This window comes from Lytechinus variegatus, chromosome 11 (genome assembly GCF_018143015.1).
Source record: "Lytechinus variegatus isolate NC3 chromosome 11, Lvar_3.0, whole genome shotgun sequence".
Classification (NCBI taxonomy): Eukaryota; Metazoa; Echinodermata; class Echinoidea; order Temnopleuroida; family Toxopneustidae; genus Lytechinus; species Lytechinus variegatus.
The window spans coordinates 9,064,803-9,087,766 of record NC_054750.1 but is presented as its reverse complement, the minus strand read 5'-3'; the positions used below and the strand labels follow the sequence as shown (position 1 = coordinate 9,087,766).

At 35.6% G+C, this 22,964-nt stretch overlaps 2 protein-coding genes across 3 annotated transcripts in view; one reads left to right on the top strand and one right to left on the bottom strand.

The window, feature by feature from the left end:
- LOC121423696 (sushi, von Willebrand factor type A, EGF and pentraxin domain-containing protein 1-like) overlaps positions 1-984 on the top strand; it is a 39,080-nt gene extending 38,096 nt beyond the window's left edge. The window contains exons 32-33 of the mRNA XM_041619122.1: positions 117-242; positions 514-984. Of these exons, the coding sequence (XP_041475056.1) occupies positions 117-242; positions 514-581 (194 nt within the window). The 3' untranslated portion in view covers positions 582-984. The remainder of the gene's footprint in view (positions 1-116; positions 243-513) is intronic.
- A 10,508-nt stretch (positions 985-11,492) lies between these two features.
- LOC121424543 (NADH-cytochrome b5 reductase-like) lies at positions 11,493-19,946 on the bottom strand. Of its 2 annotated transcripts, XM_041620264.1 has the most exons (8): positions 19,858-19,946; positions 17,167-17,358; positions 16,067-16,249; positions 15,529-15,683; positions 15,204-15,291; positions 14,190-14,294; positions 12,601-12,804; positions 11,493-11,770 (listed from the first exon to the last, which is right to left on the bottom strand). In XM_041620264.1, exons 3-8 carry the CDS (start codon positions 16,238-16,240, stop codon positions 11,567-11,569), a joined length of 930 nt encoding a protein of 309 aa, XP_041476198.1. In that variant the 5' UTR covers positions 16,241-16,249; positions 17,167-17,358; positions 19,858-19,946; the 3' UTR covers positions 11,493-11,566. The 2 variants fall into 2 exon arrangements, with proteins under 2 accessions (XP_041476198.1, XP_041476199.1); XM_041620265.1 differs by lacking the exons at positions 17,167-17,358; positions 19,858-19,946 and adding an exon at positions 17,068-17,142.
- Positions 19,947-22,964: the final 3,018 nt, after the last annotated feature.

Here is a 22,964-nt window from a genome sequence, read left to right as displayed (position 1 = left end):
GTGGTTAGTTCCAAACTTCCTGAAACTTGTGAATTCTTTATAAATCCAATCTAATATAAAATTTTCATCCCTGATGATTCATCTTCCTCTGTTCATTTCTTTGTTGTTTTTAATAGCCTTTGGATCTATAGCAGCTCTTGAGAGGCCCGTTTGTGTGTTACCCTGTCTACATGGAGGGAAGTGTGTGGGACCATACACATGTCAATGTCCTTATGGATTCACTGGTTCCAGATGTGAACATGGTAAATATGAGAAGCCTTTTATCTTCCCAATCCAATCTACATCAGGTGGTTTAAACTCTGATACATGTATTTTGAATATCAGGCTACTGTCTTATTTCTTATGAATGTCTTTACAAATTCAATATAAACAGGAAATGGTGGGTATTGATACGATACAAAATACAAGGGCACACCTTACAATAAATTACAAAGATTGTACCCATTGCACTATGATTCAATATATTATTTGCTCTCGGTCTTACAGAATTATGCATCATTTTTTTTCTTCCAGTTTTGTGTACTACACGCTGTATTGGAGGAGCACGTTGTAAAGCAAGACATCCAAGCTGCCAAACATGAAGTACTCTATGAGCCTTTCACTGATGATATCAACTGCTTGGCTGACAGAAATCTGCTTATCTTATTGATGAGTTTTGTGCATAATCAGATGTGTCTTGGCTGCCTTTTCAATGGATATACCCAAAGTTGAATGTGATGTAAGAAGGTCTACTCTGAGCTTGAAATACAATGTAGAAAAATTAAATTGATAAAGAAAAACACTGAAAATTTTGGCATCTAAATCAGATGAGCAATAATACTTTGTTTTTATTGAATTCTTAACTTTTGAATTATTGTGGTTAAAAGGTATTTGCATGTTATCATGAATATGCTGCTGAGCTGATGTCACATCCGCCATTTCTTGTTTTTTAATAATTGTATGAAATCTGAAACATTTTATTATTTATACCTCTATATAAATGTTTAAAAAATGTTTTCAGATGCTTGAAAAAAAATGAATAATTGTAATTTCATCAATGTATAATAAAATGCCAAAGAATAAGTCTGGATGTCAAAATCATTATTGAACTTCACACAACAAAACAATGCAAAACTTTGTATTTTCTTTATAACTCATGTGATGTTAAAGAAAATTTGTATTTCAATTCTTGCTATTTCAAAACCTCTAGTCTGTATTTGTAAGTCTGCATAATGTTTGCTTTCTAATTGCAGTTTCTTTCTGATGATTACTTTGATAATTGTTTATTTGTATTGATTATTATTAATTCATAATGGAGATTTTTTTTGTATACCAGTCTGGAGCTATGTCTGTTTGACAAATATATTCTTATTACATCTGTTTAAAGCACAGCATGTATACATTTTTTTATATTTGTCACTTACAGGCTCAAAAGTCATTAAACAGTCTGATGAAATTAATTTTATTTATTCAGCTTGAAGAGAGAGAAATGAAGCTACAAAATGATATATAACTAGTTTAGATCAATCAAAAACATAACAATCTGAAACATTGATTGAATGTGGAAGAATTCAACAGAGAAATTCTAAAAAGATGGAGAAAATGTTTGAAATTTGTAGGTCACTTGAACATCAGACCTGCATGCTGTTCCAGATATTAAATAATAAAATGGCTTTAAAGAAATGCTTGTATTTTGTGGTTGGTTGAATATCGAACTCCATATTCTGACACTTCAACAAGAGGAAGAGTTTCCCTGTAATTTAACCCGATTTTCCAAATTTTATTTTGAAGCCTGAATGACCTTTTGCAATATTTACTGAGAACCTCGTCTGGTAATGGTTTGTAGGATTTTAGTAATCTTCATTTCAAACTTTGATCAACAAATGTGTCTGGAATCTTTTGGGACAAGACTAGCAGAAATACAACTTGCTTCAGGTTAAGGAACAAGAGGTACCTATTGCGCACAAGTCCTAGTCAGAGATCTTGGGCTGCATATTCAGACCACTATCCTCGAGCGAAAGGCTTTGCAAAGCAAACCATGTTTGAGCTAGGTGGTCATATTTGTAATTTGGTATTGTAAATAGTGTACTAACAATTTGTGTCTTGATTGGTTGTTTGTGTATCATGTGACATGCAAAGACTCTGTTATTATTCATGATATTTCGATAACTGTTTTGATGTGGTAGTTTGTTGAAGTACAATGTACATGTAGTCATTAGTTCACTTTTTTATTGAGGGAACAAGATCTAGTGTTTTGTACTGTTATAGTAGTGCTCGTCAAAGAATGCTGAAGGGTTCTGTAGTAATTCATATCTAATTACAATCATATGTGGTAAACACAGAATCCTGTGACTGAGGTAATGATTTCTCAAGGGCTAGAGATGTTCTATGTATTTTTAACCCCCCCCCCCCTGAAAAAAAGACTGAAATATGAATATTATTTCTGGAGAACTGGAAATATTTTAGGAATTATTTTCACTTTGCATTTAGAAACGAAGACAAACTATATTTTTCTTACATTAGGTGCCCATTGCTGGATGTACATGTAATTCAATTCCTCTATTGACAAGCAGGTCAGATATTTGTATCTAACATAAAATGGGAATGATGGTGGTTTTCAAAGATCTTTGTGGGCCTACCCCATTTCAGTGATATTAAAGGCTTTTAATATTTTTTTTAATGTAGATTTTACTTGAGATACCAATGGAATGTGACCGTGATGTTTTCTAATATAATATACTTGTATTTTTCCTTCTGTGAAAACAGTTATATGCACATCATCATGAATATTCATTAAGTGGGCTGATGATTTCACATCCCTACTTTCCCTTTTCTTATGTTATTAAATGAAATCATAAATGTTTCATTTTTTTCATGCATGTATAAATGATGTGTCTCCATTATGATGAAACACATTGCGTCGATAAAACTAATGCATTTAATCAGTTTTCAATCCAATTGTTTTAGTTCTTGGTAGGAAATTTTTGAATAAACCTAATTTCAGAAAATAAAATACTTAAGAACAAGTGGGGATATGACATCATCAGTCCACCTAATGCATGTTCATAAAGACATGCCCAGAAGTGTTTCACCTGAATAATGCAAATCTTTAAAATTCAATAACTTTGTTATTTGCTATCCAATTTTCAGCATTTTGCTTTGTAGATTTTACTTTATTTATTGAGATATAAATATCTCCAGCCTGGACCATCCCTTTAAGGAAAAAATATATATCTCAAACACATAATTATTATATACACAGCAAAAATTGTGGTGTTAACCGATGTACATAGAGGCCCACACCAGTTATTTTACACCAGTGTTAAATTGGTGGTGTTAGTTTTACACCTATAGGTGTTATTACAACACATATGGTTGTTAAATTTACACTCTTTGGTGTTATGTGTTCAATCTCTAGGGTGTTATTTTAACACCTCAGGGTGTGGTCCGCTATTAACACAAATTGGTGTCAGTTTTAACACCACAGTTTTACAGTGTATGAAAAAAGTATTTTCTTCCAAATAATTTGATACCAGTATGTGGTAGATGACTTCATGCTTGGATAATTAGTAGGCATTCTATGCAGTGATGTAAATTTTGATTTGCACCAAAGTAAGGTATGACTGCAATGAATGAATCCAGATGTCAATGATGTCATAATCCTACATGAATTAGTAAATATTTGCGAATCCCTCTTCAATGAAATTAACTTGAGAATTGATACTAAAACATTTATTTTTAAAAATTATAATGTAAATTATTGAAAAGGTGTTTTGATATGGATTTTAATGCAACCCTTGTAGGATTATGGCATCATTGACCTCTGAATTCATTCATTGCAGTCATGCCTTACTTTGGTGCAAATCAAAATTTAAATTACTAAGAATACCTCCTGATTATCCATACGTTAACACATACAACATAAAATTAATATTGTATCAAATTATTTGGGAGAACATACTCTTTCAAGCCATATATTCATTTGTTCATGACATATTTTCTCCTTAAATTGGAGATTTGTGAGGTGTCAAGATCTCTTTTACTCACACAGTAGTAGTTATGAAGAGCTAACCATCAAGCACTACATGTATATTGCTCCAAAATCTAAATCAGCTGGAACGGCTCTGAAATATCTTATATAACATCCAGCTTCCTCTCCTTAACACAACCTTTCCTCCCTTAACAATTCTTTCACTTTCTCCATGCCTCTTTCATTCTGTCTTTTTTCTTGACCTTCACAACCAGTGATCTAAAATCAGGACAGTGAATACCTATAGATGAATTGATTTCAGGTCACTGCAACTCTAAGTCTGCAGGCACAGACCTTGATTGAAACTTTGATCAACAGGTGTGTCTCCACGCAAAGACTAGCACATACAAAACTTGCTAGAGAGAGAGGGCCTTCAGTACACAGTGCATGAGTAGGCTGCACATTCAGACCCTTAATTCGAGTGAAGGGTTTGCACAGCAGACTAGCAACTTCTGGTGGTTATAACGGGGGGGGGGGGGGGGGTGCTTCCACAGAATAAAAAATACCTTCAGCGCATCATACGGTGAGCCAGGTACATTGTCAGTGTAGAAATTATCTTTTGTTAGCCATACTTGAGGCCCCCATTTAAAAATTCTTACAGAAAACAGCAACCAAGCCAAATTAGTCTATACTTGAGGCTGCGATTGCATTATCTACATGTAAATGTTTATATCTGTAGATTATTTTTGTAAATTCCATTTGAATTAAATTAATGATAAAAGAAATGTGAAATGTACTTGTATTAAATTGCATGTGTCATAATTTTCGGCAGAAGTGAATTTCCTTATATCTTTACGTACTCCAAATGAAAAATTCTCTACAAAATATAGCTGACAACCTCAAAACTTGTTGAGAAAAGTTATGATAATAGAATGAAAAATTGTATTTATTCATTTACATGTAGCCATATCTTTAGGATTTTTCTTGGGGGGGGGGGGGGTGAAGCTTATACACTGGACATTCACAAGTACAATGAACACAATATAGTGAGAAGTCAATATTCTTTTATTTATTGCAAATATTTTTGTAGATTTTCATTTTTTTCATCAAAGGAATAATATACAGGTTAAAATTCTAAGAATATAGTTGAACATAAGATAGACCTGGAAGCTAAACTGCTTCTACAGCATTCTTCAAGTATTTGCAGGAGAGGTAATTAAAGATAAAATTGTGCAAGTAAATGGATTGCACACAAAAATGAATCAAGTATGATGAATAAATATAATAAAATAACATGTACAAGAATAAAACATGATAAAATACATAAGAAAAATGACAGAAAAAAGCTCTTAATAGAGTCATGTTGGAGTTTGTTTAAATTTTGACCTTTAATTCAGATCATCTTTTGGATTAAAGGTTGATCTCCAAAATGTACTGTCATTGCAAATAGCTCTGTGGTCATTGTAAGGAGACTGAGCCCACAGATGCAAGCTGGAGTCTATGGAATCACACAAAGCAAAATTATTCAAGGCCAAGTCCACCTCAGCAAAATGTTTATTTGAATAAATAGAGAAAAATAAATCTAGCAAAACACTGAAAATTTCAAAGTCCATGATGTCCCACACTCACTATTTCTTTGCTTTTTATTGTTTGAATTATACAGTATTTCATTTTTACAGATTTGAAGATAAGGACCAACTTCACTGAACCATTTAAACAAGAGTCAAAAGGGGCCTAAGCTTTCGATCCTAGCAGAATCTTCTTCGGAGGCAAATTTGACAATGAGGGGAAAATTCGAATATTTTATATATTAAAATACAAAAGAAATAGAAAGTGGATGATGTCATCAGTCTATAACTATTTTGAGATATTATTAAGCAAACTTTAAAATGTCATAACTTATTTTATATCCGATTTTGATGAAATTTTCAGTGTTATGCTTATTGGATTTTTCTATTTTTATTCAAATCAACTTTTTGTTGGGGTGGACTTATCCTGTTATGATATACAGTACGCTAATAACAGATTTAAAAAAAAAGCAGCAAATCATCAATTAACAAAAGAAAACATTGACAGTCAATGTGCCACAACAAATTGAATCATTTTCACCAAATATCTGCAAAGATGCAACATCTATACAACTGAATGTAATTCAAGGAACCTATTAATATTTAAATTGGTGGTGTTAGTTTTACACCTATAGGTGTTATTACAACACATATGGTTGTTAAATTTACACTCTTTGGTGTTATGTGTTCAATCTCTAGGGTGTTATTTTAACACCTCAGGGTGTGGTCCGCTATTAACACAAATTGGTGTCAGTTTTAACACCACAGTTTTACAGTGTATGAAAAAAGTATTTTCTTCCAAATAATTTGATACCAGTATGTGGTAGATGACTTCATGCTTGGATAATTAGTAGGCATTCTATGCAGTGATGTAAATTTTGATTTGCACCAAAGTAAGGTATGACTGCAATGAATGAATCCAGATGTCAATGATGTCATAATCCTACATGAATTAGTAAATATTTGCGAATCCCTCTTCAATGAAATTAACTTGAGAATTGATACTAAAACATTTATTTTTAAAAATTATAATGTAAATTATTGAAAAGGTGTTTTGATATGGATTTTAATGCAACCCTTGTAGGATTATGGCATCATTGACCTCTGAATTCATTCATTGCAGTCATGCCTTACTTTGGTGCAAATCAAAATTTAAATGACTAAGAATACCTCCTGATTATCCATACGTTAACACATACAACATAAAATTAATATTGTATCAAATTATTTGGGAGAACATACTCTTTCAAGCCATATATTCATTTGTTCATGACATATTTTCTCCTTAAATTGGAGATTTGTGAGGTGTCAAGATCTCTTTTACTCACACAGTAGTAGTTATGAAGAGCTAACCATCAAGCACTACATGTATATTGCTCCAAAATCTAAATCAGCTGGAACGGCTCTGAAATATCTTATATAACATCCAGCTTCCACTCCTTAACACAACCTTTCCTCCCTTAACAATTATTTCACTTTCTCCATGCCTCTTTCATTCTGTCTTTTTTCTTGACCTTCACAACCAGTGATCTAAAATCAGGACAGTGAATACCTATAGATGAATTGATTTCAGGTCACTGCAACTCTAAGTCTGCAGGCACAGACCTTGATTGAAACTTTGATCAACAGGTGTGTCTCCACGCAAAGACTAGGACATACAAAACTTGCTAGAGAGAGAGAGGGCCTTCAGTACACAGTGCATGAGTAGGCTGCACATTCAGACCCTTAATTCGAGTGAAGGGTTTGCACAGCAGACTAGCAACTTCTGGTGGTTATAACGGGGGGGGGGGGGGGGGTGCTTCCACAGAATAAAAAATACCTTCAGCGCATCATACGGTGAGCCAGGTACATTGTCAGTGTAGAAATTATCTTTTGTTAGCCATACTTGAGGCCCCCATTTAAAAATTCTTACAGAAAACAGCAACCAAGCCAAATTAGTCTATACTTGAGGCTGCGATTGCACTATCTACATGTAAATGTTTATATCTGTAGATTATTTTTGTAAATTCCATTTGAATTAAAGTAATGATAAAAGAAATGTGAAATGTACTTGTATTAAATTGCATGTGTCATAATTTTCGGCAGAAGTGAATTTCCTTATATGTATCTTTACGTACTCCAAATGAAAAGTTCTCTACAAAATATAGCTGACAACCTCAAAACTTGTTGAGAAAAGTTATGATAATAGAATGAAAAATTGTATTTATTCATTTACATGTAGCCATATCTTTAGGATTTTTCTTTTTTTTTTGGGGGGGGGGTGAAGTTTATACACTGGACATTCACAAGTATAATGAACACAATATAGTGAGAAGTCAATATTTTTTTATTTATTGCAAATATTTTTGTAGATTTTCACTTTTTTTCATCAAAGGAATAATATACAGGTTAAAATTCTAAGAATATAGTTGAACATAAGATAGACCTGGAAGCTAAACTGCTTCTACAGCATTCTTCAAGTATTTGCAGGAGAGGTAATTAAAGATAAAATTGTGCAAGTAAATGGATTGCACACAAAAATGAATCAAGTATGATGAATAAATATAATAAAATAACATGTACAAGAATAAAACATGATAAAATACAAAAAATGACAGAAAAAAGCTCTTAATAGAGTCATGTTGGAGTTTGTTTAAATTTTGACCTTTAATTCAGATCATCTTTTGGATTAAAGGTTGATCTCCAAAATGTACTGTCATTGCAAATAGCTCTGTGGTCATTGTAAGGAGACTGAGCCCACAGATACAAGCTGGAGTCTATGGAATCACACAAAGCAAAATTATTCAAGGCCAAGTCCACCTCAGCAAAATGTTTATTTGAATAAATAGAGAAAAATAAATCTAGCAAAACACTGAAAATTTCAAAGTCCATGATGTCCCACACTCACTATTTCTTTGTTTTTTATTGTTTGAATTATACAGTATTTCATTTTTACAGATTTGAAGATAAGGACCAACTTCACTGAACCATTTAAACAAGAGTCAAAAGGGGCCTAAGCTTTCGATCCTAGCAGAATCTTCTTCGGAGGCAAAATGACATTTAAACAATGCTAAAACACATGTTCAGGGAGGAATTAATTGTCTCAATTTGACAATGAGGGGAAAATTCGAATATTTTATATATTAAAATACAAAAGAAATAGAAAGTGGATGATGTCATCAGTCTATAACTATTTTGAGATATTATTAAGCAAACTTTAAAATGTCATAACTTATTTTATATCCGATTTGATGAAATTTTCAGTGTTATGCTAATTGTTTTTTTCTATTTTTATTCAAATCAACTTTTTGTTGGGGTGGACTTATCCTGCAATGATATACAGTATGCTAATAACAGATCTAAAAAAAAGCAGCAAATTATCAATTAACAAAAGAAAACATCGACGGTCAATGTGCCACAACAAATTGAATCATTTTCACCAAATATCTGCAAAGATGCAACATCTATACAACTGAATGTAATTCAAGGAACCTATTAATATTTAAATAGAAAATAGAATTTTGCACCCGATTCGCATGATTGAATATAATTTACAGATTACAATAGAAATCAACACTAATTACACCTGTATAATAGTTCTATAAAAGTATGCATCGTTTAGACCAAACATTCAAGGCCTTGATCTGAAGCAAGGGGGGGGAGGGGTACATTTCAAACATCTGTCAGAAATAGAGGTTACACAACACTCACTTGGTCAAACTACCATTTAGTTTAGTTCACTGTGTTTATTTCAACTTCTATACGTTATTGTGCATTTGTTTCCAATGAAATTTGGTTCGGTTCATCTTATCATTATTTAGACCAAGTTTATATCCCATGTATAGCCCGATTAGATGAACCGAATGGTTAGTCAGCAAACTGGTTGTAGAAAAATATGTTCAGAGCAGGTAGGATGAGATCAATTGGAATGCACACAAAGTTTGTGGAGCATTGTGGCCCAGAGGATAAGTCTTCTGACTTTGAAACAGAGGGTCGTGGGTTCGAATTCCAGCCATGGCGTAATTTCCTTCAGCAAGAAATTTATCCACATTCACATTCTGCTGCACTAGACCCAGGTGAGGTGAATGGGTACCCGGAAGGATTAATTCCTTGAATGCATGAGCGCTGAAAGGCAGCTCGAGCTAAAGCCGGGGTAATAATAACAACGCGCGTCAGAATAGAATATTTCTAGATAGATGGCGATATATAAATGCCTATTACCCATTATGCTTTGCATTCCAAACACACACATTTTATCGCTCCATTTTCGTTTGATATGCTTGATAATAGTTGTTTTTCAATTTCTATTCAAACTTGTTCACTGATGGTCACTGTCATATTATGGTTGGCCTCACTTTTATACACATACAAATCTAGTAGCCTTGGTCTTAGCATTACAAAGTGGACTTACTGGCAAGAGCCAACAACTCCCTGAAGAAAAAAAGAAATAAATTTTCAGTAACGCCCAAGCACCAGATCCTTTAATTCAATTCAAACTAAAAACATGCCTTTTATATTAAGTTTGGTAGCCTCATTCTATCACTAGTATGTTTTCTAGAACTCTTGATACCTCCCCTCCCACCATCAAAACCATTCTCATATACTATTATGGCCCTGGGTTTCATAATACTTCGGGATAAAGAATTTATATATATATTTATTAAAAAACAATGAATGTTATTTTCATTCATCAGATTAGGAGTGCAATAAAAATTGTGACAAATGACCTTGTTGAATGCACTTATATAAACTCCTCAAAAAAAGTTTGGAAATCTGTCTTTGATTGATAATCCCTCCACGATTTTAGTAAATGTCAATGTATAATTAATATCAATGAATAGAGCATTTAATTTTCTTTAAAATGATACCCTACATGATATGATAATGGTTCACATGGAGGTGCAGTGCCTTGAAATGTGGGGCAAGGTCAAAATTCAAAAGTTCCAAAATTACTCAATATTGGAAGTCACTGTTCTTTTTTCTGTGTTGATGAGTGAGTTTCTCAGCGGTTTCTTTTGACTTTGATCGATAATTTCACATCGGTTTTAGTAAATATCAATGAACAGGTCATTTAATTTTCTTTAAAATGATACCCTACATTATGTGATTATGGTTCAAATGGAGGTGCAGTGCCTTCAAATGTGGGGCAAGGTCAAAATTCAAAAGATGCAGAATTACACAATATTGAATGTCACTCTTCTTTTTTTTCAGTGGTGATGAGTGAGTTTCTCAGCGGTTTTCTTTTAATTATTCTCATGCACCTTAACATCAACATTAACAAGGAATCAAACGCACCTCTGCACAAGCAAACACTTAAAAACAATCAAACATGCATGGATTTTCCAGACCACGACTCAAACCATGTTATTTCACAGAACCATCACTACAGAAGCAGGGGCTTGATTTGAATGGATTTTCATCTGTATTGACACAGACAAAAGAATCATGTTCTGTATTTGACCCTTTATGACTATTTCTGCTCGTGTATCAGCTTTTCAGTTCAGACCTTATCCAACACTTTTGAATCCTGCTCTTTTCGGGATGGCATGATGTTAACAAAGCATAGTATCATTTTAAAGAGAATTAAATGATCTGTTGAAATGATATAAAATATGCATCGTGTAAAATTGGGAGTTGGGAGAAATTACTGGCCAAACTCAGATTTCCAAACTTTTTTCTTGTTTTGCAGCTTTTCAATTCAGACCTCATCCAACACTTTTGAATCCTACTCTTTTTGTGATGGCATGATCATAACAAGCATGGTATCATTTTAAAGAAAATTTAATGATCTTTTGAATGATGTCAAATATGCATTGTGTAAAATTGGCAGTTGGGAGAAATTAATGGACAAACTCAGACTTCCAAACTTTTTTTGAGGGGTTAAGTTTGTGATATTGTAATATTATGATCATTCCTTTTCATACAAGTACCTCACATAACTGTTCTGGGGCATAAACATTTATACAATTTAGTAGTGAATTGGAAATGAAACCTATTATTACATTTTTAAAGAAATTTATCATAACTTAAAATAACCTTTACAGAAAGCTAGAATAAAATACCCTGCATATCAAAACTTTTCAATGGAATCTCCTGGTACTCCTGATTCTTTCAGGAATGTGCTCATGTCATTTTCAAAAGAACGAGTTCCACATATCAATGCCCTTACATGACGTCCCATTGATGCTGCTACTTCTTTGGATAGCCTCTCCCGTGTGAAGCGACCATATTGGATAGTCTCGCCATAACCAATAGGATGACTGCCAGGCGAGCTCTAGGAAAACATAAAATAAACACAAAAAACAAGGATTATTCAATATGCATGAAAACCCCATGGAATATGCACAGGCAATTAAGCAACTACAGTGGAAACTATTAGATCATGAACTTATTACCAAGCCTTGCATTGAAGAATTACTAATAAAATTATTAATGCACAATATCTCAATTACCCACTAATCAATGCAGGTTAAAGTTAAGGGCCTTGAGTATCAACGAGAAATGGAAAGTGCACTACACAAATTCTATACATTATAAAAATGTTCTAGTATCATAGAATTTAATAAATTCTTGCTTCATATTTTGTTAATAACAGGCATGATATTCCCCTCTGAAAAAAAATCTGATGAGTAGCCAAGGGTGGCTAAGTCCCCGCCAAGTCCGAGACACCCAGTCGGGGTTACAAGCTCTTGCATAGTAAAGAAATCGAAAGTGATTTTTCAAGGCGAGTCTGCAGGATATCTTCATTTGACTTAAAAGAGCAGTAAATAACAGCATGAGAATGTTCTTGGGCAAAGGAGTTCACGTAAAAAAATCCGAAAAAAACTATTAAAAAAATTGCAATTCCGATTTTAGCTGGGAGAATATCATGCCTGTAATAATCAAAACAATTTATTTGAACAATTGATATTCATCAAAGTAGGCAAAATTAAACGGACTCTTGACTGCATACGGTCAAAATTTAAGTCCTATAACTGTTCTTTACTTATCGCGAGAACAAGATTTTTATTTCTAATTCAGATTTCCATTTCGAACAAGGAAATATGGAATTTTTTGCTTAGATATGGACAACTATTTTGATATGAAACCTAATGCATTCAATACCTGTGTAAGATTAAAGATGATAGTGATATTCCAGTAGAGAGCGAGCTCATTAAGGGTTTCCCTGAGTAGAATTTCATCATAGGAACGACAGGTGTAGAGTAATCTGAAGACTGTCTCATCTTCCTCATTCTCAACAAGATGCCTCATTACCTGGATGATCGGTGTGATACCGGTACCAGCGGCAATAGCAAGAATATAGTGGCCCTGTACATGGTAGATTGGAATGAAACTAAGGGTATCATGGGTGTTATACCGGTACCGGCAAGAAAATATTGGTCTTTACATGGTAGATTGGAATGAAACTAAGGGTATCATGGGTGTTATACCGGTAACAGCGGCAATAGCAAGAATATAATGGCCCTGTACATCATAAATTGAAATGAAACTAAGGGTGTCATGGGTGTTTTACCAGTACCAGCGGCAATAGCAAAAAAAATGGTCCTGTAAATGATAGATACGAAATGAAACTAAGGGTATAGTAGTTGACTAGTACCAAATTTGAAATACCAATAATACCTAAAGAAAATTCAGGGAACAAAATCATTACATCATCATTTCTCTTTAAATTTACTGGTGTAAAATGCATCAATGATGGTCAAATGCAGTACCTTGTCAAATCTTTGTGCAGCATCTTTAAGCAAGAATTGTGCTACAAAGAGACTGTGCATCATTTTTACAGCAGTTTTCCTGCATTTCCCTTTCCAGGATTCCAAGCTTTTAAAGAAAACAAAATTCCCTGATTTTTCCTTGATGAAGTTTAAAAATTCTCTGATAATTATTCAACCCTGTTTTCTTTTGTCTATGATGAAAGTGTGAGAATTCGTAATGAAAGGTCACTTGTGGAATTCCTGCAGGAACAATGTACCACACAAGAAATTGGACTCAATCAAACTTCCAAACCTGGCAAAATAAACAGCAGGTGTTTTCTATGGAAAACAACAGAAACGATATAAAAGTTTTCATGCGAAAGGTACATTAAAGGACGAGTCCACCCCAACAAAAATTTGATTTCAATAAAAAGAGAAAAATTCAACAAGCATAACACTGAAAATTTCATCAAAATTGGATGTAAAAGAAGAAAGTTATGGCATTTTAAAGCTTTGCTTCATTTCACAAAACAGTTATATGCACATATCGGTCGGTATGCAAATGAGGAACTGATGACATCACTCACTATTTCTTTTGTATTTTATTATATGAAATATTTTTATTTTCTCATCATTGTCATGTGAAATGAAGTTTCATTCCTCGCTGAACATGTGGAATTCCATTATTTTAACATTTTATACTTCAGGCAAGGAGGTCCTAATCGTCAAATTCATAAAAATTGAAATATTGTATAATTCAAACAATAAAAAAACAAAAGAAATAGTGAGAGAGTGACATCATCGACTCTCTCATTTGGATATAACTGGCTCGTTCATATAACTCTTTTGTTAAAAATAAGCAAAAATTTGAAATGTCATAACTTTCTTATTTTACATCCGATTTTGATGATATTTTCAGCATTGTGCTTGTCTGATTTTTTCTATTATTTCAAATCAACATTTTTCTGAGGTGGACTTGACCTTTAAGTCTTGATAGATTACCTTGTTTGGCTGGTATGTAAAAGACCCAAAAGGTCCTCTCCATTCTATATTATCACCTATCTTCCACTCCTTAATGTACTGAGACATATCCCCATCCACATACAACTGCAAGAAAAATTAAATGCATAACATTACAAGATAATACCTGATCAATAGGGTTCTCTTTATTACCTGAAGTTACAATACTTGGTGAGATATCAGCTAGATGGTCTTCCAAGAATCAACAGCGCTACAAACATCACTAGTCTGATACATACTCCAGGCGCCTAAACACCAATTATGGTCTGGGTAACCATATCCCATGTCCTAATAAACACTTGTAAAATGATTGCAAAACTGTTCTGGTATTTTTTTTTTCTAGATGAAGGTATTCAGAGATGGGTTTAAGGCTGCATCAAGGCCATAGTTGCTGGCCGACAGTTTAGAGTCATGTGTATTATCTAAGGGAGAATGCTTTCTCCATCAGCCTTGCAACTTGAATCTCTCAGTCTTTCTTGATAGACGAACAATTCTTTTTTCACTTCATGATTAGTAGGCATACTATCAAAGTCATCTCCCAGACTGTATTTGGTATGCAGGCACCTTAACACTTAATGTCCAAATATATTGCCATATGGCATACACATATTCATAACACACATAAGCCCACAGACCTGTAACTAGTCTAGCACATTCAGAATTGAATATCAAGCAGTGTTTTGACATAAGAGCCTAGATGCAAGAAACCTGACACTGATTATTTCTATTGTAGCAGCAGTTTTCATTTCAAGTGTGTTATGAGATCTACAGAGGTGCTTTAAAATCCCCACAAAAATACTAATAAAAAATAATATATTACATGTAAAAGAAAAGTAGTGACATGAAGAATCTCTCACCTACATGTGGCATCCATACATGCAAAGAAATTGTGCATCCAATGTCAAACACACCAAATATGGTAGAAACCAATGCATTATCTTGGAATAATTTCTACAACATTAATGCAAAGCACTGTTGCATATTTCATTTTCATACCTTAATAAGAACATCAAAGAATCCTGTATCATGCGGCTGAGAGATGGGTGTGTACTGCCTGGTTATCATCTTGCCATCGTGTTTACCCCTGTCCAAAAAAATACAAATGGGAGAGATAGGCAGAGAGTTGGTGATAAAGGGGAAAGAAGGGGAGAGAGAAGGGGGAGAGGTGAGAGAAAAGAAAGATGACAGAGAGAGAGAAAGGGGGGGAATAATTTTTTCACCCACTGCAATCCCAAACTTCATTGCCATTTAATTATCACGGGGGCCCTTCACCACCATCCTTTGTATTTTGAAATACTAAAGATGACAACTAAGCTCTTACCTGAGTATGATGTGCTTTGCAATAGACAGATCCAGTTTCTTCCCAGGTGGTAATGCGAATCTGTAGACTGCTGTATTGGTACAAACCGCGACAATAGATTGCAGAGTGTAATATTTATAGTCCATCAGATCCATGACAGTTTCACTGCTTTCTAACTGGAAAATAAGCGAGACAATTATAAATTGATAAATAATTATTGTGACCAGGGTGTGAATGCCCACAATAAAAAAAAATAGCTGAAATTGCCAAAGCTCATATATTTTGGTACAAAGTACACAAAAAGCTGCTGAAATCAGCTTAAAACCTGAATTTTCACACCCCCGTAAGAGATACATAATCTGGTAAAAAATAAATCCAGAGAAGCATATCATATAAAACTAAACTTGGATATTTGTGTTGACAATGCATGTATAAACTGGTCAATGATGAAAAGAAAAATAGATGAGTTTGTTTTCCCTGTACAAAGGAGTTGAGTTTGGTTTCCCCAAGTTACTAAAGCATTAATATTCATGAAGGGGGATTCCCCTAACTGACTGACCTGACTTTTATCAGCACCATGTTTACGCTTGCAAGTCTTCTTCCACAGATCTATCTCCTGATCATGAATATCATAAACACAGACCGCACATCCTGAACCACAGCAGGAATCAGAAGGGGGCGTGGCTGGGCGGACTGATTGACATTCCTCACAAACATCAGGTTCATTAGCCATGAATCAACTCTGCTTGGATGAATGAAATAGGTGAAAATTAGGAGCAAAACCATGGAAGAGTAAGTACTGACAAAATACGGATTGGATCCACAAAACTAAACAGGAGGAAAATGGGATATACTTCAACATTTGAATTAGCTTTCATCAATAACTTATACTGACTTGGTATAATAATCGGTCACCTCTCATCAAAATGATACTATTTATCAGCATTTCCATGTGTAAGACACATGGAAGTTTTCATAAATTTTGGTAAGACCATCTTATCCCTGACAATTCTCCATCTCCAGCATCTTCTGTCAGTCGTGATCAATTTGGTTAAATTCTTCTGATCCGGCCACTACATTTTCACTCATGGGATGATCAGATATAAACTGGTAGTCTACCTTGAGTATACATAAACATGTTCATCATTGAAAACTTATCCTTTTTTCAAAATTATATGTTTTGGCATCAAGTGTGACTGGGAGGCAAAAAAACTAAACAAAACAAAAACAAAAACAATAAACTGAATATGAGTACTCAGGGTCTCTTAAAATGCAAGTTGCAAAGGAGGTGACTCTTCTCTACACAAGGTCTCCATTTAACATGTTATCTGATGAATGAAGAGTTTTCAACTGAGTCATAGCCTACACTTTTGAAAGGGGTGGGTTAATACCTTAACACACAACACAAACAATAATGTAGCTGACAATTAGGCAGTTGAGGATATCAACAAATAAATTCCTGCCCAATTTTTCTTTTTGAATTCATATCAATATTTTAATTGGGGTAGGCTTGGCATTTTCAAATAGAAGGTAAAAAAAAACTAACTGTAACAATATTACCTGTATGATAAATGGCCTCATGCACAAATCAAGGAATTAGGATAAAATCAGATCAATGGGACTAGTACAATGTTCGGCTGTCATTCGCTGATCATTTACTTTGAGAGTTGTTCTGTGTCATGTCGACTCTCCTTCCCTGGGGCTTTGTGTTATCTTGTGAGATCCCTAGCATCATACATGTCCACCATGACTTTCCTTCTTCTACTACTTGCTTGCTGTTTGCACACTGCCTTGGTTCCTCTTCACTCTCCCGTTTCCTTTTCTGACTGATCACTTTCTCTAGCTCCGGCTCTGATTGAACACACGCCAAAAAGCAAACCAAAAGATAAACATTTATAGTCTCTGATTATAACAAAAACCCAATCCAGGATGAGACATTTATATGTGTAGAGAAACTAAAAAAAGTAATAAAATATAGCGGCACAGCTTTGCAAGACGGAAGGTGGCCGCCTACTGTCTTGTGCTGCACACGAACAAAGAAAGAAGGAGTCAAGAAATGACAAATTCGAACGATGAGATGAAGTTGTACATAATATTTATTTCAAATCAGTGTCAAATCAATAGGCTGGTATAACGTCGCATCTCTGGACTGGACGACCGATATTGGGGTAGAACTAAACCAGCATGGCTAACGGCAGCAAAACAAATCATGAACGAAAAGTACTATCCCGCCCGGCTTTAATAGCACTTCTTGGCTCAAAAAACGTGGCGACAAAACCCTCACCAAATTGGTCATATCACTTTTGGTGCAATGTACCAAAATAATCTGCCTGTAAAATTAGTTTATAAAAGGGAACTAATTAATGTGCGTCTTCTGATTCCAAATTCAAGTTCTTTGGCTTTCCATTAATCTTCCCTCTGATGTTACAACTCTCTCTTCACCACTCCCCAACTGCTCTCTCGATCAACTTTCCTATCTCTGCAACCCTTACACTTTAACCACTCCCACCACAGCGCTCTCATCCACTCTCTGACTCACTTCTCTCGTTCTATGACATTTATGGCATAATTAATGAGCAATGAGATTTTTGCAGAATTTGATCTTCTGGTCTTGGAGATTATGCCATAGATAACGCACGAGCCAATTTTCGTCGCGATCGACGCCAGTGATCATAAGTGGGGGCTGAATCAGCCCCCCCCCCCCTCAGTCTTCAATCTTAGGTGTCAAAATAGCCCAGTCTATTTTGCATTGTAAACCCCCTAATGCCTTTTTTAATAGCAGCTGCATGATCGTGAGAAAGTCTGTGTACGAGTAGACAGGAATAACCGTCGTTTGTGGGGATTTATTTAACAATTTCTGACATTTTACTATAATCCCCATTCACCGACGGTAGTTAGTGCGAGCCTGCATGTTTAATCAGGTCAGCAATGCGGACGACCATTTTTGTCCAGATTTTTTTATTCTAAATGACAAATGTTATATTATCTTGAATGAAGGCCCACTTCCTCTGTAACACTAAAAGTAAAACTAAAAGTAAAAAAAGGCATTGCCATAATCACAATCAAGACCATAGCTAGGCTTACTTTTTTATTTCTAAATTTAGATTAGTGGAGGGGAGGAGACATATGGTTGTATTCCAAAAATAAGTAAAAAAAGCCAGATTTCTTGCCAAACTCCTGACAGTTGTTTCATAAACGGTTATCTCAGCCTCAGCTAGTTTCCACGCTCCACCTAACCCAGGCCAGGGAGCCCAGGGACTCACTGTGTATTATTCAATGAACAAGGTTATTTGGCCATAGTCACGGGACTAGGGTAATTTATGGTCAAAATATCTATCAAACTGAATTGTGAAAACAGAAATTATGCACTTACCACGATTATATGGATGAAGGTCTAATGAGTGGCAGTTTCCTGACATCTGGGCACAAACTGGAACCTCAAAAAAATGAAAAGTTCTCTCCTTCTACCTAGCCAGGAGGCGTTCTGGGGTAAAAAATCATAGTACTATTCGTACCTTTTAAGGTACGAATAGTACTATGATTTTTTACCCCAGAACGCCTCCTGGCTACTTCTACCCCCGTCTCGATCAGCCTTTTTTGTTATGAATCGTAACAAAATGGTCGATCGAGACTGGGGTAGGAGATAACTTTTTCGTTTTTTTTTGAGGTTCCAGTTTGTGCCCAGATGTCAGGAAACTGCCACTCGTTAGACCTTCATCCATATAATCGTGGTAAGTGCTTGATTTCTGTTTTAACTATTTATTCGGAGAATTATTTTGACCATACTTCACGCTAGTCAGATGAGTATGGTCAATTACACGGTAAGGTCCTGGGCTCCCGCCCGCCCTGGGTTAGATACTTATCAATACTGCACACATAGTATAGCTATATTAGATTAGACCTTCATTGGCCAAATCGTGGTTTTGGGATTTAGGAACCACTCGTAGATTTGTGTACGCGCACTTGTGTACAAAGTGAATTGAGGTGGAAATAGGGAACCGTGCGTGTGACTGAATAAAGCGCTGCTGTATGAACTGAACGGTGGTTCCCAATATCACGATAATGCCCCTTCATCCATATAATCGTGGTAAGTGCATAATTTCTGTTTTCACAATTCAGTTTGATAAAAATATTGACCATAAATTACCCTAATCCCGTGACTATGTCTATGGCCAAAATGAAATACACGCGTACGGCGCGGTGAGCATCCCGGGAGTTTCCCGTCGAACGAGAGCAAGTGCCGGTGTCCGCATGGCCGGGGATTCGGTAGCGAAAGCGCAATAATTACCTAATACTATTCGATTCTAACAAAGTAATAATCATTAAAATGAAACAGTATAGAGTATTTACCGTCCATCTCAAAATGCTAAACATGATCGACCTTGAAGAAGAGTGTATTAAACAAAATTACGTAAAAATTCTCAGACACAGCCGGTCACAGTCACGGTTTCACGGGCCTAATCACTAGTGGCAGGCCATAAATATTCATTCGAGCCAACCCATTGCTATTTTTTTAATTTTGATATGGCTGATAGACAAAGTGTATGCATATGATTGTCCATCTAACACTGATTCTATTTTTGGTAATTACTGAACTTCCTTTTCCCAAATTGGGAAGAAATATCACCAATTTTGGACTATATTTTCACCGGCGGAAGGATTAGGGCTATTTTGCTGTTTGAGGTGATGAATCTGCTCCCCCCGAAGGTGTCTTCAAACACGCCAATTTATTTTTAAAATGAGCCGGTCGAGGGACCCTTTTCTGGTCAGATATGGATTGCCAGATATAAATCCTATCCACTGGTAGTAAACATTCAACCCCCGAATTTCATCCTTATTTTTCATGAATTTTTTAAAGTGCCAATTTAACACATGAGTCTATGGGGAATGAATTAAGCCTGTGAAACCTATAACCCTGACCATAGCCTATTACATGGGGGATTCCCTAGTGGATGAAATACCTGCCCAACTCTTCAGTAGCAGATTGCATTTCACTAGTATACATGTTCCAATCATCAAGAGGTCCAAAAACTGAACTTCATGGCTATATACAAGGCTACATAGGGGGTATAACAGGTAACAAGTTGTTATTAGTACCTCTGTGTTTGTGTACCTAGGCTAGCTAGGCTGTGCGTGTGTTTGTCACTGACACTGGGTTGCTTGCATGTTGTCGTGTGTTTTCGTATACCGACGAGCGCTGCTGTAAATCGTGTATAGCACCCATCACAAGATATAGTACACATTAGATAGGCCTTGCATCAATTGCACTTGTGAAATTGGTTCACGGGGAAGGGAATGAGAAGAGAAAACTTTAGAATTTGACTGAAGAGTGGTGGATTCAAGAGGGAGGAGGGGGGGGGGGGGTAGAGAAAAGCATATAGTTAGCTGGGGGGGGGGGCTGAGAATGAGTTCTATACTGCTATCTTGTTCAACTTTTACTGACTTCTAGCCAGACTAGCCCCCATCCATTTAGAATACAAGCCATCTAACCCCCTCTCTCCCTGTCTCTCTCTCTTACACCCTGGCTTGGGCCCTTGTCATAGGAAGATGTGAATGTATAGTATGATTGTATGTTGATTCTCATTTCTTTTTATTGTTATCTAATTTAACTCATGTGAATCTGGTATTGATATTGTGGGCAGATCTTGAATCCAGATATGCACACTATTCATATCTATAATTTGTATTATAGGATTTGGGCCCTACATTGCATCCATTGTTGAGCTACATATAGGCATGTAGGATGTGTGTAAATCCATAGGGCACTGGACATTAGGAGTAACATTAGAAATGGTCATTACATAACACATCTGTATATTTCATGCATTTCTTTGTGATAAAGTGAGTGTACAGATGTTAAAGAAAAGCCAGGAAGGTAAATTAAAAAGAAACCTTCATGTGCCATACAATACAGGTTTCACGGGCCTAATCACTAGTGGCAGGCCATAAATATTCATTCGAGCCAACCCATTGCTATTTTTTTTATTTTGATATGGCTGATAGACAAAGTGTATGCATATGATTGTCCATCTAACACTGATTCTATTTTTGGTAATTACTGAACTTCCTTTTCCCAAATTGGGAAGAAATATCACCAATTTTGGACTATATTTTCACCGGCGGAAGGATTAGGGCTATTTTGCTGTTTGAGGTGATGAATCTGCTCCCCCCGAAGGTGTCTTCAAACACGCCAATTTATTTTTAAAATGAGCCGGTCGAGGGACCCTTTTCTGGTCAGATATGGATTGCCAGATATAAATCCTATCCACTGGTAGTAAACATTCAACCCCCGAATTTCATCCTTATTTTTTATGAATTTTTTAAAGTGCCAATTTAACACATGAGTCTATGGGGAATGAATTAAGCCTGTGAAACCTATAACCCTGACCATAGCCTATTACATGGGGGATTCCCTAGTGGATGAAATACCTGCCCAACTCTTCAGTAGCAGATTGCATTTCACTAGTATACATGTTCCAATCATCAAGAGGTCCAAAAACTGAACTTCATGGCTATATACAAGGCTACATAGGGGGTATAACAGGTAACAAGTTGTTATTAGTACCTCTGTGTTTGTGTACCTAGGCTAGCTAGGCTGTGCGTGTGTTTGTCACTGACACTGGGTTGCTTGCATGTTGTCGTGTGTTTTCGTATACCGACGAGCGCTGCTGTAAATCGTGTATAGCACCCATCACAAGATATAGTACACATTAGATAGGCCTTGCATCAATTGCACTTGTGAAATTGGTTCATGGGGAAGGGAATGAGAAGAGAAAACTTTAGAATTTGACTGAAGAGTGGTGGATTCAAGAGGGAGGAGGGGGGGGGGGGGTAGAGAAAAGCATATAGTTAGCTGGGGGGGGGGGGCTGAGAATGAGTTCTATACTGCTATCTTGTTCAACTTTTACTGACTTCTAGCCAGACTAGCCCCCATCCATTTAGAATACAAGCCATCTAACCCCCTCTCTCCCTGTCTCTCTCTCTTACACCCTGGCTTGGGCCCTTGTCATAGGAAGATGTGAATGTATAGTATGCTTGTATGTTGATTCTCATTTCTTTTTATTGTTATCTAATTTAACTCATGTGAATCTGGTATTGATATTGTGGGCAGATCTTGAATCCAGATATGCACACTATTCATATCTATAATTTGTATTATAGGATTTGGGCCCTACATTGCATCCATTGTTGAGCTACATATAGGCATGTAGGATGTGTGTAAATCCATAGGGCACTGGACATTAGGAGTAACATTAGAAATGGTCATTACATAACACATCTGTATATTTCATGCATTTCTTTGTGATAAAGTGAGTGTACAGATGTTAAAGAAAAGCCAGGAAGGTAAATTAAAAAGAAACCTTCATGTGCCATACAATACAGGTTTCACGGGCCTAATCACTAGTGGCAGGCCATAAATATTCATTCGAGCCAACCCATTGCTATTTTTTTAATTT